General features: G+C 41.0%; 1 protein-coding gene across 3 annotated transcripts in view; it reads left to right on the forward strand.

Moving 5' to 3' along the window:
• Window positions 1-299: 299 nt before the first annotated feature.
• The window catches only part of LOC139016105 (GTPase IMAP family member 4-like), a 38818-nt gene continuing 19872 nt past the window's right edge, over window positions 300-19245 (forward strand). The window contains exons 1-5 of one of the 3 annotated variants that reach the window (XM_070423722.1): window positions 300-539; window positions 4034-4148; window positions 4327-4375; window positions 5843-6608; window positions 18042-18147. In XM_070423722.1, coding sequence (XP_070279823.1) covers window positions 4333-4375; window positions 5843-6608; window positions 18042-18147 — 915 coding nt within the window. In that variant the 5' untranslated portion in view covers window positions 300-539; window positions 4034-4148; window positions 4327-4332. Of the gene's footprint in view, window positions 540-4033; window positions 4149-4326; window positions 4376-5842; window positions 6609-18041; window positions 18148-19245 lie in introns of those variants that run through there. The other 2 variants (XM_070423721.1, XM_070423723.1) reach the window with 2 other exon arrangements.

The following is a 19245-nucleotide window of genomic DNA, read 5'->3' on the forward strand; positions in this document are numbered from 1 at the left end:
TGAGAAGGGCCTTGGGGAGCAAGGCTGGGCAGGTGCTCCTGCAATGGATGCTGGGGTGGGATGGAGGATAGAGTTTGGGGGGCTAGTGTCCCATAGGAACTTTTCTGTCTCACAGGGGCTTGTTTCTGAATCTGGTGGAATTAAGGGTCTGTCACTGCCTACATAGCCTCTGCCTCCACATATTGCTTACTTAACAAGTCATAAAAAGGAAATGGGAGGTGGCCTGGCAGCTGGGCAGGCTCTGACAGGAAGTGTCAGATTAAGGGGACACAGCACACAACCCCAGCCCTCTGGTCTCTAGATACTGTTCCACCCACTCCAAGGACCTGTCCCCATTGCTGGGGTTGGGGACGGAGAGCATTCAGCAATCCCCTTTCTTCTTCCTTGCCAGCAGTCTCGCCCTGGAACATTCGGCCTCCAGGGAGCTCCTGTGTAACTGTAAAGACCTGGCTTCCTAAGTGTCTGCCCCACGCACCTTCCTGAGACCTGGGAGCACATTAGCGGGGCCACAGAACACAGCTCCCACAGCTTCGAGCCAGGTAAGGAGATACTGGGGAGGGTCCCAGCGCCTTGGAAGTGTGAGAGCCCATGGCCTAATGACAGGCAGTCACTGCTTGTGTGATTTCAACTTCTAGTTATTCAACTTCTGGGCTTATCCCTCAGTGAAAGGGGATGATGGTGGTGGTGCTAGGGGCATTAGCGGATTGTTATTCGGGGAAACAGATGTGGAAAACACTCACCCTGTGCCACACGCCAGCACATTCCAAAGCGTTCCTGGCTTTCTAGCTAACTGACTACTGCTTAGCCCATTAGATCTTCATGGGGATTCACAGGGTTTCATGAAGCTGAATGAATATTCTCATCCCATTATACAGATGGGAAAATTGAACTTCCCCAGGTACCCCATTAGGTTGGGACAATTTTCTCAATTTACCATCTTAACTTCTTAAGTGACACCTCCACTGAGCCACGTGTTCCCCAAGTCCCAGACCCCTGAGTACACATTATCTTAGGATTTTGTCCTTCTGCAAACCACTCCATTTCCCCCCAAATAGCCCACAGCTTTTTCTGACAAGAGGTAGGACTCAGCTGTATGACAAACAGACTCATCTTCAGGGCACCTGGAACAATCCGTTTGTCTGCTGAACTTTCTGTAAGAGATGTACCCAGAAATTCTAAGAAATAAACTATAAAACAGGGGACTCTAAAAACAGGAAATATGGGGACTGTGGCATTGAGTGAAGGAGACACTTATGAACAAAGCAGACAAGATATAGTTTGATTTTCCTAAAACAGCATGTGAGAGCCTGCTTTCTGGTACAGAAAGGTATCTCCATGATAAAACCAGGCTCATGTAATTTTAAAATCCAAAGGTACATTATGTTCATTTCCATCAACCCCCTGCCTCAACTAGACCCTCCTATTGTCCCACCAACACTGTTATAATATCTGCTTGCACACTGACTGCCACCCTCTCATTTCGGAGAAGATGAGTAGAATTTTCCCTTTAGGTGAGGAATATGCCTCCATTCTCTATCCTCCCGCTTTGGCCTGATCCAAGATTGACATGCACCACATTCCTGCAGGTCTGCTATGCTTCCCCCAGTCTTTCCTTAAGCTTTACTCTTAAGTTTTTTGTTTATTTGTTTGTTTGATTAGTTTTTGTCTATCCCCATCCCGGATATTTTTTCATTGATTTTTAGAGAGAGTGGAAGGGAGAGGTTGCTTCCTGTACACACTTCTCCTGGTACTGGGGATTGAGCTTGCAATTGAGGTAGCTGCCCTTGACCTGAACTAAACCTGGGACCCTTCAGTCCCTGGGACAATGATCTAACCACTGAGACAAACCAGTTAGCGCTACAGTCATATTAAGACTTTGTGACTCATTTTAGCATCTTTATTAATATCCTTTGTCACTCTTCCCGGATACTTTGTTATGTGTTAATTTCTGCCTAAAAGCACATTCCCCTGTGGACACATGTCTCCCCTGCCACCTGACACATTCAGAAGACAGTCCAGGAGAACTACTACCCTGCATCTTAGCTACTGTTATCGGAGTTTGATTGACTTTCTGTGTCAGGCACCCTGCTCCATTTGGGTCACACAGATAATCAAGTCAGTAAAACACCAGATGGTTTTAACCTGAAGGCTTCAATTTACAGCAACTTCTGCCCCCTGCAGTTTTCTCTTTGAATAACCTATTTTGGAAAGGCACGCACCCAGTATTTTACAATACAATTGTCTGTGTTGGTTTCAGGGCAGGCTTCCAGCCTGTCAGCCTCAGTTTTTGTCCTGACCATGGGACAACCACATTGTATGTGGGGGTACAAGAGGCTGGGGACTTATTTAGGTTAACTTTTCCTCCTGTGAACTCAAGGATAATTCGTCGGCAAAAGGAGCTACGGTTCAGTCTTAGCTCCATGACAATTGTGTGACCTTGGGCAGGCATTTGTTGCTCAGTTTCCTTACAAAAGGTCATCTAGTGTAGAAAAGTATAGGATTTAAGGAGGGTTATCAAGAGCCTGAGTATAAATTCCCAGGGTCAAGGGTAGTCTATGGAAGAGGGTGTAAGGAAATGCTCTTCTCTGGCTTTAAGCAAAGGAAGTGAGAAAGGGTCAGAAGAGGAAAAAAAGGAAAATTTGAAAATAGATGGTTTACCTAAGGAGGGCCCCCCAAAAATCCCACTAAATTAATAGAAAAGTGTGGGAACATTTCTATATAACAGAAGCAAACTGAATAGCTAACAAACTATGAAAATTGTTTTTTTAAATTCAATGGTAATCAGTAAAATGGATGTGTAAATGGACGAAGACATCATTATGTATGTCCTTAAGGTGATAAAAAAAAATTAACAGTGGAATATCACCAAGTGCAAGTGCAGATTTGAGGACTTTTCACACATGGCTTGTGTCAGTGAGAATTGGCATAGTGGTCTTGAGTCACATTGACAATATCTAGTCAGATGAAAGCCATCCATCAATTATTGCACAGAGATATGCAGTATGTGGGGATTATTTTGCAGGAAGCATATATTTTGGAACAGATTAAAAGTTTGTTAATCAATAATTGGATAAAATTTTACACTAATAATGTCATTTATGTAAAAGTTTAAAACACAAAAACAGTATTAGACATTATCTATAGATACATGTGTACGTAGAAGTGTAAATGCACACATGAGATGACCAACAATAAGCTCATAATATTGGTTGCCTCTGAATGACAGTGGGAGGGAAAAGAACCCTGGGGAGTAAAAAAACATAAATGAAATTCACGTGTAATGTGTTAACTTTTCAATCAACAGAATAGCTGCAGTAAAAATGCCAAAAAACTTACAATTGTTCATTGCAAATGTAAGTTTTTGTTTCATAAGTTCATGTATATCTTCACTTAAAAACTTGTTTCATAACTACATAATATTTAAAACTGAATAAATATAACCTCTACTTAGGTATGTAACATCTTGTCTTTTCTAACACCAAAATGAGTGATACAATATTACACCTCATTTGAATGAAACATTTATGCCAATTCATGCCAAAGGTTGTGCCAATTTCTGTTTAAATATACTGAGATACAGAACGGTGATCACTGGGAGCCAGCCAGGAAAAACAGTTGATTAAACTCTGAGAAGGAAGTGAGTTTTTCTTGAATTTGTCCTCAGTGTTGAATCTTTCTCTTTGGATATGGCACCCCCTTTTCTCCGCCAACTACTCAGGGGGTTAATCACAAACTTGTTAGAACAGAGAAAGAAATTACCATGCTGTAAATGACATTGGCTTGTTTGAAGTAATGAGAATTTCCAGTGCCCAACATGCTATGTGTCACATGGGTATCCAGTGGCCAAGAGGAAAAGTACAGTGCACCTTCCCAGGGGAAGGTTGGATCTGGGAATGAGTCCTTCAAGGATTGACTTGAGGGCTGGTACTTTTTCCAGAAAGGTGGCCTATATGAATCCAAAACATAAAATAAAATAATGTCCCCCTCCTCATTCCATAAAATAATGCTTTTTTTCATGTCATGTCTTTTCCAGTTGGAGGGACGTAAGCAACAGATTGGCTTTAAAACATTTCCTTCTTTCCTGTAAGCTGAGACAGAAAAAAAGGACCAAGAATTGTGTGGACAGTGCATTGTGTTAGCATCACCAGGTTCGCTTAAAGTTATATATAGACTTTTGAGGGCATAATGTGAGTTAGGAAATTAGCAATGGAAATGGTTCCTCGATGGAGAATTATTCTTAGGAGTCTGAACTAGACGTCGTGACCTCAGGCCTTACCAGCTCCATGTGGACACTTACGTTTTACTCTTTTCCTGTTTTTATCCCAGAAGAGGATGGAAGGACTTCCAAAGAGCAGTTATGGAACTAAGGCTAAAGGTAAGAAAAGCTCCAAGTTCTCAAGAGGCACCGTTTCCTCATCTCAAACACAGTGAGAGAAACCCAGTGTTTTAAACTGAAGAAGAAAAAGTCAGTGCTCATTTCTTCTTTACCTTCCCCACCATCTTCACCCCCAACTCCACCCGACTCCTTCAGTACAATGCTCTCCATGCACATGAGGTGTGGGAAATGTGGAAATGAAACCTCAGGTCAGAAGTTGCAGGGTTTTTAACTGAATTGTGAATAAATTTTCTCTTTCCTTGTCCACTTTGAGCATAAAATGGAAATATCTCACAGAAAGATTTACTAATCATGCAGACTACAAAACATCCCAGAACACTGCAGAAAAGGAAGAACCAATGCAGAGTAGAAGAAATAAAATAATAGATTTTAGGACACTGTAATGAACTTGGAATCCATTTGGGCTCATAGAACTCTTGAACTCCACAGGTTCTCAACCTGGAAGGTTTTAGCTCCTGGCTCAGTGTTGCCCTCTCCAGCACCACTTTTGTTAACTTCCCGTAATTCAGTCAGCCGAGTAGGTGACCTCTCCATCCCATGTACTACTAATGGTCTTAAATTCCATCCTCCTCAGCCACCCATCCTGAGTCATCTCTCAGGCTATGCCTTTGACATTAACTATGACCTTTCTATTGTCTCAATTTCAAGCAGAGAACTCCTCACCCAAAGAACAGAGACCCAGAGACCTCAGCTGGTCCTTGGTGGAAGGTCACAGCTGACACTTCCTTTTCTCCCAAGGTTTAGGTGAATATGTTGAGCACTTCTACACAAGTGTTCCTGGTTATTTGTGAGTGAAAAGAAGTGGTAATATTTTCCCATGTGTGACTTCTCATCCTTTGCATCCTTCTAATCCTGTGGTCGGCAAACCGCGGCTTGCAAGCCACAAGCAGCTCTTTGTCCCCTTGAGTGTGGCTCTTCCACAAAATACCACGTGTGGGCGCGCACATACAGTGCGATTGAAACTTCATGGCCCATGCGCAGAAGTCAGTATTTTGTGGAAGAGCTGGTATTTTGTGGAAGAGCCACACGCAATGGGCCAAAAAGCCGCATGTGGATAGTGAGCCACTGTTTGCTGAGCCGCAGTTTGCTGACCACTGCTCTAATCTCACATTTATTTAACATGCAACTGGGCTAGGCACAATCCCTGGAGAAACACAGGGACCACTTTTCTTTCAGAAAAACTATCTTCCTTGGGCTTGATGAAGGACTTGGAGCAACCTCCTCATTGTAGCAGTTCTTACTGTTGGCAATGGGTCCAATGTGGGCTTCCTATGTAGACTTCCTATGACTCGAGAACCTCTTAAAGTTGTTGGAAACTTTTGTATATATTTAGATATGACCATTTCCTGAGAGGGAGGTCCACAGCTTTAATGAGATACCATGAGGGTCAATGAATGAAAAATGAGAGAAGCACTAGTTTAATGACACACAATTTTTTCTTTTCAGGTAGTGTAGAAAATAACCTGTTTGCATCATCATTCTCACTGAGGCTCATCCTGGTGGGCAAGTCTGGCTACGGAAAAAGTGCCACTGGGAACAGCATCCTTTGTCAACCTGTGTTTGAGTCCAGGCTGGCAGCCCAGACTGTGACCAGGCGCTGCCAGGCAGCCACAGGCAGGTGGAATGGAAGGAACATCTTGGTGGTTGACACACCCTCAATCTTTGAGGACAAGGCCCCGGACCAAGAGATGTACAAGGACATCGTAGACTGCTACCTGCTCTCAGCCCCAGGGCCCCATGTGCTTCTGCTGGTGACACAGCTGGGGCGCTTCACTGAGCAGGACACAGTGGCAGTGAGGAGGGTGAAGGAGGTCTTTGGGGAAGGAGTCATGAGACATGTGGTGGTCCTCTTCACCCACAAGGAGGACTTAAGGGACAAGTCTTTGGATGCGTATGTAGTGAACACGGACAACCACAGCCTGAGGAGCCTGATCCAGGAGTGTGGGCGGAGGTACTGTGGCTTCAACAACCAGGCCACTGGGGAGGAGCAGAGGGAGCAGCTGGAGGAACTGATGGCTCTGGTCGAGAGCCTGGAGAGGGAGCACCAAGGTGCCTACTACACAAACGAGCTCTACTTTGATGTAATGATGCTCAAGGAAGGCAGGGTCAGCACCCCTGGAGAAAAGTGCAAGTGTTACCTGGCCAAGGTGAAAGCACATGTTCAAAAGCAAAAGCCCTACCTGAAAGATATCGGGAATCACTGTTGTCTGATGTAGGTATGCTACTTCAGCTTCTTTTTTTAATTTTAATTTTTATGGAATGTCTTTTCCATCTCTTCACTTTCAGTCTTTGTGTATCCTTCATTTTGTGGGGAGATTTTTGTATACAGCATATATATCTGTCTTGTTTTCTCATCTATTCAGCTACCCTATGCCCTTTGTTTGGAGTGTTTCATCCATTTACATTTAAATTTAATTATTGATAATTATTTATTTATTAACATTTAAAAAATTTATACCTATGTTGCTTTTTTAAAATTGTTACTTCTTCTTAGAGAAGGTCCTTAAAAATTTCTTGTAATACTGATTTGGTGGTGAGGAACTCCTCAAGCTTTTTCTTGCCTGGTAAGCCTTTTATTTCTCCAACAATTTTAAAGGATAAACTTTCTAGGTGGAGTAATCTTGCTTTTAGGACTTAACTTTTCATGAATTTGCATATTTCACACCAATCTCTTCGGACCTTGAAAGTTTCTATTGATAAATTAACTGGTAGTGTTATGGGAGCTTCCTTATAAGTAAATGTATTTCTGTTGGTATTTTTTTAAAAATATATTTTATTGATTTTTTCAGGGAGGAAGGGATAGGGATAGAGAGTTAGAAACATTGATGGGAGAGTCACATAGATCAGCTGCCTCTTGCACACCTCGTACTGGATATGTGCCCGCAACTAAGGTACATGTCCTTGACCAGAATCGAATCTGGGACCCTTCAGTCCACAGGCTGATGCTCTATCCACTGAGCCAAACCAGTTATGTCTCTGTTGCTATTTTTAGGATTCACTCTTCGTTTCTAGGCTTTGCCATTTAAGTGGTCATGCACATTGGTGTGGGCCTTTCTGGGTTCATTTTGTTAAGAACTCTCTGCGTTTCCTAGACTTGTTTTTCTTTTTCCTTCACCAGTTTAGGAAAATTTTCAGTCATTATTTTAAAAAATAGGTTAACAATCTCTTGCTCTCTTTTCTCCTTCTGGTATCCTTATGATGGGAATGTTCTTATGCTTTATGATGTTACAGAAGTACCTAACATTATTCTCACTTTTAAAAATTATTATTTTTTTTGCTGCTTTGATTGGATGTTTTTGTTACCTTGTCTTCTAAAACACTGATTTGATATTTGCTTCACCAAAACTCCTATTGATTCCTTCTAATATATTCTTCATTATAGATATTGTATTCTTCATTTATGACTGGTTCTTATTTATGGTTTCTATATCTTTTTTATGCTTGCTAGCTCTTCATTAAAGTTCTCACTAAGTTCCGTGTTCATCCTTATAACCATTATTTTGAGCTCATATCAGGCATGCCTCCATTTCATTTACTTCTTTTTCTAATGATTTCTCCTGTCTTTTGTTAGGAACTTGTTTCTTTGTCTCCCCAGTTTGGCTGCCTCTCTATATTTGTGTCTGTGTTTTAGGCAGATCTGCTATGTCTCCCAGTCTTGATATGCTGACCTTACATAGTAGGTGTCCTATGTGGTTCAGTGGCACAGTCTCCCTGATCACTTGAGCTAGGTTCCCAGGAATGTTCCATGTGTGGAATAAGTGAGTCATCTTGTTGTAGTTGAGTCTTGATTGCTGTTGGCCCATCCATGGGTGGAATTGACTCTCATGCTGGCTGACTATGAGGATAAACATCATCCACAGTGTACAAGCTGCTATGAAGGGTCTGACCCAATAAAGCAGAATTCCCCCATCAGGGTCTGATGCCTACCAGGATCTCCCTCTGGTTGAATTGCTTGTAAGATCATTGGGTCATGTTCTGATATGTTCTAAAGCTTAAAACCAGGTGTGTTATCTCTGGGTTGTATTGGGAGGCACTCTGGTTAGGCCAATGTCAGGACCTGACTGTGACCGATCCTGGGTTACCTGTTTGGACAAAACAATCCAGTTTTTTACTGGCTCTACTTGGCTTCAGTATGTGTGAAAGGGCCCAATATGTGCACCAATGATGGACCCCACCAGCACCAAGTCTGGAGCTAGGTTAACAAAGGCATTAAATTGTTATAGATAGTAAGGATGTCCTGTCTCTTACATGAGCAAGTTTGTGCAGCTTCTCCCCTAACTTTCTCTTTCCTCCTCTTCTTCAATATCCTCAGCTTAGCACTGACTTCACATTTAGAGAAAGGGCCCCGGTTTTCCAGAGAAATGAAGATGGGAGTTTGTGTGTATGTTGTGGGGAGAGACAGGGAAATGTGGGGTCTGGTGTTGACGGGTCCCCTCCCCTGAATCTATATCTTAAACCTCCTGGCAAACTTGATCTCAGCATAGACTTTTAAAAAAACATATATTTTTATTTCAGAGAGGAAGGGAGAGCGAGAAAGATAAACATCAATGACGAAAGATAATCATTGATTGGCTGCCTCCTGCAGGCCCCTATTGGGTATCCAGCCTACAACCCAGGCATGTGCCCTAACCAGAAATTGAACTTTGACCTCCTGTTTCATATGTTGACACTGAGCCATATCGGTTGGGCTCAGGGTAGATTTATCATTCTGTTTCCTGTTTCTGCTGATTTTGGGTTGTAATCCATTTTAAAAAGTGAGCCCTACAAAATAGCAATTCTTTCAGGGATTGCTGCTCAAAGGATATTGTTTAAATAAATGACTCCTTTAACCATTCATATAATTTATAAATAAACTAGGAGCTTTCAGGGATAGAGTTGGGTGAGCAGACAGAACTAGCTCTGTGGGAAGCTGGTGGGTGAAGAGCACTGGGAAGTGTAAGAAGCACAGCTCAGCATGTTATCCCTCTGAACACCCATCACCAACATCAACTCTGTGGACAAAGCTGGATTGTAAACATTTCTCTTCTTAGTTGATAAGAAGCTGTTTTCCACTCCCTATCCTTAAGGTATTAAGACATAACTCTTTTTTCAAAAGGAGTGCCTGTCTATTTGATAGTGACTAAAGTTTGTATTTCATGGGTTTCTATCAGATGAGCCAGTTTTTAACAACTAGCATGTTCATCTTGCCCCAAAGTCTGCTCCAATATGAGTTATTTAAATGGCTTTCCCCATGGCCAACCTGTCTAGACAGAAAGGAGAAAAAAATACTTAAAATGAAATAGTTTGGCTCTGACCCATGTGGCTAAGTGTTTAGAGTGTCAACCTATGCAACCAAAGGGTTGTGGGTTTGATTCCTGGTTAAGGGCACATGCCTGGGTTGGAGATTAGATACCCTGTTCCAGTTAGGGCTCAGGTAGGTGAGAACCAATGAATGTGTCTCTCACCTCTCTCTCTCTCTCTCTCTCTCTCTCTCTCTCTCTCTCTCTCTCTTTCTCTCTCCTCTCTCCATTCTTCTCTTTCACTCTCTCTAAAAATAATCAATCAAAACATATCCTCAGGTGAAGATTAACAACAACAAAAAATGTAAGAGTTTGTTTCTGTGACACTAAACATTGATGAATAAGGAGAGGATAATCTTTTCCACAGATGTAGGCTGGATGTAAAGATCAAAGAGAAAGCAAGAATCAGAGAGATTTTGATCAATTTCTTTATTTAATAAATGTTTTTTGAGAACCACTCTTTATCAGTATTGTGCTTGTCTTGTCCCAGGTAATAGTGGAAATACAAGATGCAGATGGTCCTACCATCATCACAGATTAAATTTATTGGTGTGACTTTGGTTAATAATATTATATGAGTTTCAGTTGTACGAATGTATATATGACATCATCTTTGTATTGCATTGTATGCTCACCACCCAAAGCCTTATTTCATTCCATCACCATATATTTGACTCTCTACTCTCTTCAACCTTTCCCCAAGTCCCTTTGCCACTGGTAAAAGCCATACTGTTGTCTGTCTGTTTTTTAGTTAGTTAGTTAGTTAGTTGTTAGTTTTTGGTTAATTCTCACCCAAGGATTATTTTTCATTGATTTTTTAGAGAGAGTAGAAGAGGGAAAGGGAGGGGAAAGAGGAGGAGAGAGGAGAAAGAAAGAGGGAGAGAGAGAGAGGGAGAGAGAGAGAGAGAGAGAGAGAGTGAGAGAGAGAAGCATTGATGTGAGAGAGCCACATTAATTGATTGCCTCTCACTGACGCCCTGTCAAGGGGAGGGGATTAAGCCTCCCATGCAGGTATGTGCCCTTGACACAGAATTGAACCCATGACCCTTTGGTGTTTTGGCTGATGCTCCAACCATTCAGCAATGCCACCCAAGTCTATGAGTTTATTTGTTTTGTTTGATGACTGATTTCTATTTTATGTCCCAAATATGAGTGAAATCATATGGTCCTTGTCCTTTTTCATCAGACATTTGTGCTGAGTATGATACTCTCAAGATTCAGCAACTGGGTAGTTTTGAGTTGGATCACCCATGGACATGTTTGGTAGTTTGCAGGCTCTAGGGCAGGCTAGGGTAACAGGGATAACGGCCTTGTGTCCATCACCATCAATCAGGCTGGTCCTGTCCTCTTTATGAAGCTTTTGTAGGGTTCTGAAGACCAAAAAGAGATAGCAAGCCACAGGCATCAGCACTTTTGGAGTCTACTTGCATCAGGCTTCTACTGCCCTGTTGTCCAGATGCAAGGAGTGGAGAAACAGACGCAGCAGGATGTGGGAGGAGCTGCAGATCCACATCCCAGAAAGGCACCTGTAGAAAGATGGGAATAATTCATGGCCTTATCTGCTATCTGTCACACAGATTGCCATGTGTTGTCAGTATTGGAGCTGAGCTTTGATGGCTTTTTGTTTCACTTCCCATGATTTTCCTACTCCCCATCTTGATGACCAACTGATGCCCTCAGAATAACCACAGGCTGGAGTTTTCCACTGAGATGTTACTAAATAATAATCTGAACTTGTACCTACAGTTTCCCTGAATATTAGCCATCCTGTAGCCAGTGCTCTCACCTTCTGGAAATTTACTTCTCTCATCTTGGGATTCTGGTTATCAAATGTGGGAAACTCTGCTTCAGAGATGCTTTTGCCAATCCTTGGGTTAGCAGCAGCTTCACCATAAAATGTTTGGGAGATAGGAAATTACTACTAATTTTGTGGAAGCTAGAGTTGGGAGTTCTGCAAAATTTCTCTTCTGTTTGATATTTCTAAAAAATCATTCCAATTTACAGAATTGGTGAAAGTGCCAAGTTAGGGAACTGCTGAGTCATGGGTGGCAGTGGTAACTTCTTCAAAATGGAGAAAAGTCATCAGATTTGTGTATAGAACCAAGAGAACTTCTGGATGAATTTTTTTCTGCAAAGTAAGGCAAAGAGTGGAATCAAAGGAGATTACTAGAATTTTAGTCTGAGGAACTGGATGAAGGTGATAATATTTCTAAGTATAAAATGGAGTTTATAATCATGTCTGCTCTATTCAGTGTGATGATGTATACATGCACTTAAAGAAGAGATAGGTGGTTGTAACACAGTATTCCTCTGGTGAAATAAGTCTTTTTCTTTTTCTATTAATATATATTTTAACTTTTGATAGTATTACAGATATCTCCCATATACCCCCCTTCTTCTAACCACCCCACCCCAGGACTTCTCTGCCCTATTCACTGTGTCCAAGGGCTATATGCATATAAGTATATAAGTTCTTTGGTTTATCTTGTATCATCTCCCCAGTCTCCACATGGAGGTATGTCAGTTTGTTCCATGCCTCCATGCTTCAGGTCTTATTTTGTTGGTCTATTCATTTTGTTCATTAGATTCTATAAATAAGTGACATCACATGATATTTGTCTTTCTCAGTTTGGCTTATTTCACTTATCATATTGTTTTCCAGGTCCATCCATGCATTCCTAAGGGTAAGCGATGCCTCTTTTTTTACAGCTGCATAGTATTCTGGGGTGTAAATGTTACACAGCTTTTTTATCCATTCATCTACTGAGGGGAACTTGGACTGTTTCCAAGTCTTCGAAATTGCAAATAATGCTGCTATGAACATAGGGGTGCATATATTTTTTCTGATTTGTGCTTGGGGTTTTTAGGAAATATTCCCAGAAGTGGTGTCACTGAGTCAAATGTAAGCTCCATTTAAAATTTTTATGGAAACTCCATACTGTTTTCTATAGTGGCTGTATCTATCTGAATTCCCACCAGTAGTGAACTAGTGTTCCCTTTTCTCCATGTTCTCTCCAGCACTTGTTGTTGATTTTTTTATGATAGCCATTCTGATGGGTGTGAGTTAACATCTCATTCTGGTTTTAATTTTCATTTATCTGATAATTAGTGACTTTGAGCATTTTTTCATATAACTCTTGGCCATCTGTATATCCACTTTGGAAAAAAGTCTATTCAGGTCTCCTGCCCATTTTTAAATTGGATTGTTTGTCTTCCTTTTGTTGACTTGTATCAGTATTTAATACATTTTGGATATTAACCCCTTATCAGAAGTATCATTGTCAAATATGTTCTCCCATACAGTTCCCTTTTCATTTTGATGGTGGTTTCTTTTGCTGTACACAAGCTTTTTGTTTTGATGTAGTCCCATTTGTTTATTTTCTCCTTAATTTCCTTTGCCCTAGGAGATGTATCTGTAAACATATTGCTATAAGAGATGTCTGAGATTTTACTGCCTATGTTCTCCTCTAAGATTTTTATGGTTTTATACTTTACATTTAAGTCTTTTATCCACCTTGAGTTTATTCTTGTATGTTTTGTAAGTTGGTGGACTAGTTTCATGTTTGTGCATGTGTCTGTCAGGTTTTCCCAGCACCATTTGTTGAAGAGACTGTCCTTACTCCATTGTATGTTCTTTTCTCCTTTGTCAAATATTAATGGATCATAATGATATGGGTCAATTTCTGGAGTCTCTGTTCTGATCCATTGGTTTATATGCATGCTCTTGTGCCAGTACCAGGCTGTTCTGGTTTTATGGCTGTTCTGGTAGTACAGTTTGATATCCAGTATTGTGATCACTCCTACTTTGTTCTTTTTTTCTCAAGATTGCTGCAGCTATTTTTTTTTTATGGTTCCATATAAATTTTTCGATTATTTATTCTAGCTCTGTGATGTATGCCAATGGTATTTTAATAGGGATTGTGTTGAATCTTTAGATTGCTTTAGGTAGTATAGATATTTTAATGATGTTAATTCATCAAATCCATGAACATGATATATGCTTCCATTTGTTTGTATCTTCTTATATATTTTTTAAATGTCCTATAGTTTTCCTCATACAGGTCTTTTGCATCCTTGGTTAAGTTTATTCCTAGGTATCTTTTTTGTTGTTGTTTCAATGGTAAATGGTATTGTTTGTTTAGTTTCTCTTCCTGAGAGTTTATTATTGGTGTATAATAATGCTATAAATTTGTAGATGTTGATTTTGTATCCTGCTACCTTGCCGAATTCATTTATTAAGTCTAATAGTTTCCTGGTGAAGTCTTTAGGGTTTCTTATGTACAGTATTGTGTCATCTGTGAACAATGACAGTTTTATTTCCTCCTTCCCAATTTGGATACCTTTTATCACTTAATTTCTGATTTCTGAGGCTACCTCTGCCAGTACTATCTCATAAAAGAGAAACATGCAAATTGACCACACCTCTGCTACACCCCAAGCCACACCCACCAGCCAATCAGATTGACTATATGAAAAATTAACCCAACCAAGATGGCAGCCGGCAGCCACAAAGCTGAAGCAAGCAGGAGGCTTGGTTGCCCCAGTGATGGAGGAAGCCAAGCTTCCTGCCTGCCCTCGCTGGCTGTGTCCTCTGCTCAAGGCAACAGAGTTTCAATTATAGAAGATAAATAAATCCCAGATCCTTCTTCCAGCCAGCCTCCACTGGGAGCTTAAGTGGCTGGGGGCTGTAGCCAGCCTGCAAACAGCCATCAGCCTCTCACCCAGGATGGCCAGACTCTCATGGGGTAAGGGTGCCCACTGGGGGGCTTTGCCAGCCTGAAAACAGCCATCATACCCTCACCCAGGCTGGCCAGGCATCCCAGGAAGACCCCCTTCCATGAAGGGGGTATGGCCCATCTGAAAACGGCCCTCAACCCCTCACCCAGGCTGGCCAGTCACCCTAGTGGGACCCTACCCTGATCTGGGACACCCTTCAGGGCAAACCAGTTGGCCCCCACCCTTGCACCACACCTCTATCCTATATAATAAAAATGTAATATGGAAATTGACCCTAACAGCAGAACGACTGCGAATGACTGGTCACTATGACACACACTGACCACCAGGGAGCAGATGCTCAATGCATCTGGTTGTCAGAGTGCTCCCACAGGGAGATCTCTGCTCAGCCACAAGCCAGGCTGATGGCTGCAAATACAGCAGTGGTGGTGGGAGCCTCTCCCGCCTCCTCAGCAGCGCTAAGGATGTCCAACTGCAGCTTAGGCCTGCTCCCCACTGGCAAGTGGACATCCCCTGAGGGCTCCCGGCTGCCAGAGGGATGTCTGACTGCCAGCTTAGACAAATCTCCCGGGGAGTGGGCCTAAGCCAGCAGGTGGACATCCCCCGAGGGGTCCCAGCCTGTGAGAGGGCACAAGCCAGACTAAGGGACCCCCCCCCAAGTGCACAAATTTTTGCGCACCGGGCCTCTAGTGTTGAATAAGAGTGGTGGAAGCAGACATCCTTGTCTTGTTCCTGTTCTTAAAAGAAACACTTTTAGTTTTTGCCCATTGAATATGATGTTGGCTGTAGCTTTATCATATATGGCCTTTATTATGTTGAGGTATGATCCCTTCATTCCCACTTTACTGAGGTTTTTATCAAAAAATGGTGCTGGATTTTGTCGAATGCTTTTTCTGCATCTATTGATATGATCATACTATTTTTATCTTTCAATTTGTTTATGTGATCTATCACATGTATTGATTTGGGAATATTGTACCAGTCTTGCATCCCCAGAATAAATCCCACTTGAGCATGGTGTATGACCTTTTTAATACATTGCTGGACCTGATTTATTAATATTTTGTTGAGGATTTTAGCCTCTGTGTTCATCGGGAATATTGGCCTGTAATTTTCTTTCTTTGTAGTGTCTTTTTTTATTTTATTTTTTTAAATTTCTTTATTGGTTAAGGTATTAGGAATGTGTTCTCATTTCCCACTATCCCCCAACCTTCCCGCCCACCTCCCCTCCACTCATGCTCTCATCCCTCTGTTGTCCGTGTCCATTGGTTTGGCTTATATGTATACATACACGTCCTTTGGTTGATCTCTCCCCTTACCCCCTCCCTCCCCTACTTTATGTGGTTTTGGAGTTAGGGTAAAGCTGACTTTATTAAAAGGGCTTTTTCTTGAATTTTTTGGAATAGTTTGAGGAGGATAGGTGTTAATTCTTTGAATGTTTGGTAAAATTCTTCTATAAATTTACCCAGGCCAGAACTTTTATTTGCTGGAAAATTTTTAATTACTTCTTCAATTTCATCAGTTGTTATTGGCCTACTCAGGTTTTCTGATTCTCCCTTGTTGAGTTTTGGAAGATTTTATGTTTTTATGAGTTTTTCCATTTCAGATAGGTTGTCCAGTTTGTTGTCATATAATTCTTCATCATATTTGCTTACAATGCTTTGTATTTCAGTGGTATCCTTGTTATATTGCCTCTTTTATTTCTTATTTTGTTTATCTGGGTCCTCTTTCTATGTTTCTTCATGAATCTGGCTAGGGGTTCATTAATCTTGTTTATCTTTTCGAAGAACCAGCTCTTGGATTTATTGAACTTTTGTAGTTTTGTTTTTTGTTTTTGGGGGATTTTCATTTGTTTTTTTGTCTCTATGTCATTTCTTTCCTCTCTGATCTTTATTATTTTCTTCCTTCTAGTTCCTCTGGGCCTTTCTTGATGTTCTCTTTCTAATTCATTTAGTTTTAGGGTTAGATAGTTTATTAGTGCTTTTTCTTGTTTCTTGAGGTAGGCCTGTAGTGCTATGAACTTCCCTCTCAGGACTGCTTTCACAGTGTTCCATTGGTTTTGAGTGGTTGTGTATTCCTTTTCATTTGTTTCCAGGAAGTTTTTAATTTTTTACTTTATCTCATTGGTAACCAATTCATTGATTAATAGTATGCTATTTAGCCTCCATGTATTTTAGTGTTTTTGAGGTTTTTTTTTTTTTATTGTAGTTGGTTTCTAACTTCATGCCATTTGATGCGAAAAGATGCTTGGTATTACAACAATCTTCTTGAATTTGTGTAGACTTGCTTTGTGCCCTAACATGTCTACCTTTGAGAATGTTCCACATGCATTGAGAACAATGTATATTCTGTTGCACTGAGGTGAAATGTTCTATAAATATGCATTAGATTTTCTGATCTAGTGTGTCATTTATGGCCTCTGTTTCCTTATTAATTTTTTGTCTGTAAGCTCTATGCAGTGATGTCCGGGGGGTATTGAAGTCCCCTACTATGACTGCATTGCTTTCAATCTCTCCCGTAAAGTCCATAAAGAGCTTTTTATGTATTTTGGTGCTCATAAAATGAGGAATCAGTCTTATTCAAGGGCTCTGCTGAAAGGGTCTTCCTTCTGGAAGAAACACACTCTCAGATGTGGTTGTTAGTTTCCTTCCATGGTCCCAGCCTGTATTTAACAAATCCTAAAGACTTCAACTTTATAGACACATTAAAAATATAACCAGAAAATTACTGAATAGAAATAGGGAAAGAGAGAAAATATTTAAAGGAAGGATGAGTTAGGGGAAACAAAGGGACAATGAATTTCTGTCACAATAGTGAAGACATAGGATAGCTGCAAGAACTCGGCTGTTCTCAAAGAAGGGAAGATTAGTAAAAATAAAAATAAAAAAAAATCATTGCAGCACAGCAATTTTTAACTGGTGTGCCGCAAGAATTTTTAAAACATTTAACAGCTGACTATTTGGTCAGGGGCCCTGACTGTATTCCAGCAGTTCTCAACCTGTGGGTCACGACCATCATAAAACACATATAGCATACCAGGTATTTACACTACGATTCATAACAGTAGCAAAATTACAGTTATGAAGTAACAATGAAAATAATTTTATGGTTGGGGGTCATCACAACATGAGGACCTGTATTACAAGATCACGGCATTAGGAAGGTTGAGAACCACTGCGACAGTCAAATAACAAAATGAAAGCAGTTAACACAATAGCCATCTGGTGTGAATAAATCAAAATGACACCTATTTTTTTTGTAAGATTGGAAAAACATATATTTTTTTTGTAATTTATGGGTACAATGAGATGAAAAAGGTTGAAAGTTTTTGCCCTGGCATAACATTTTCTGAAGGGTCTGCTGCCTTTTGTTAAGCCTCTAAATTCTGGTTGTGCTGGTCAGGATAAAAATAATAACAGTCTCGTGCTCTTGTTCTTCCTGTTTCTCTCACTAAGGCTGCAAAGTGCACACAGCATAGGTTCTGACTCAGGAAGACCTGGCCCCGGTGCTCCCTCCCACTTCCTGCTTCTCCACCCACAGCAGACAGCCACTTTTCCTAGAGCAGTTCTTAGCTGAGCTTTCAGTCACATTTTTCTGAAAAATACAGTACCAGCAATGTTGTCTTTCAGTTTCAGTGTCTACAGTGCTTTATGGGGCCCCCTCCAGTCAAGGCTCCTAGATGCCTACAATGTGTCGACCCCAAAAGAAAAAGCCAAGAACTCACAGGAGCACATGGTAAGCCTCTGAGTATATTTGTGTGTTGTGTGTATTTGTGTTTGTGTGTTATGTTTGTATATATTTTGTGTGTGTATGTTTGTGTGTGTGTGTTGTATTTGTGAGGGTATGTGTGTGAGTTGTGTGTATTGTGTTTTTGTATGTGTTATGCTTGTGCGCATTTATATATTTGTGAGTATAATATGTGAGTGCTGTGTTTGAATGTATACAGGGTGGTGCAAAAGTAGGTCTACAGTTGTTTGTATGGAAAATAATACAATAATTAATAAGTAATACAAGAATAAACTGTTTAGTGTACTCATAACTGTAAATCTACTTTTGGCCCACCCTCTTTGTGTGGCTGGTATGTGTTGTGTTTTTGTGAGTATAGTGTTTGTGTGTATGCATGTGTGTTGGGTAAATGTGTATTTGTGTGTGTGTATGTTTGTGAGTGTATGTATGAGTGTATTATTGAGTGGTATATGTTGTGTTTTTGTGTGTGTTATGTTTCTGTGCATATATGTGTGTTGTGTATATGTATATTTGTGAGTGTATGTGTGTGTGTTATGTTTGAGTGTATATGTGTGGATGGTGTGTGTCATGTTTCTATGTGCATGTTTATGCATGTTTGTTGTGTATATTAGTGTTTCTATGTCTGTGGGTGTATGTGTACTGTGTTTGAGTGTATGTGTGAGTGGTATATGTCATGTTTCTGTATGTGTTATGTTTGTGTGTATGTGTGTGCTGTGGTTGTGGTTGTACTGTGTGAGTGGTGTGTGTGTGTGTGTGTGTGTGTGTGTGCTGTGAATGTGTGTGTCTGTGGTATATTAGAAAGGGCTGTGACTAAAAAGTCAAAAGAACTTTGTACGTCTTGAGCCCTTCCTCCCTGCTTATATGGGGAAAATGCTTCCGTGAGTTTTACTTTCTCCGTGCGGTGTAGCTTCTCCGTGTTCCATGTCAGAGACAAAACCACCGAGTGCGGCAAAGGTGTGAGATGCTGTTCAGGGCTGGATCTAGGGACCTGAGGGTCAGGTGTCCCCACACCCCGGACCCTTCATCTGGAGAAGGTCCCTGACTGTGAACGTCTTCAGGTGTCCTGCGTGTCCCAGCACAGAGTCC

The sequence above is a fragment of the Myotis yumanensis genome, unplaced genomic scaffold (assembly GCF_028538775.1).
Source record: "Myotis yumanensis isolate MYYU_CA2020_CCGP unplaced genomic scaffold, mMyoYum1.0.hap1 SCAF_9, whole genome shotgun sequence".
Classification (NCBI taxonomy): Eukaryota; Metazoa; Chordata; class Mammalia; order Chiroptera; family Vespertilionidae; genus Myotis; species Myotis yumanensis.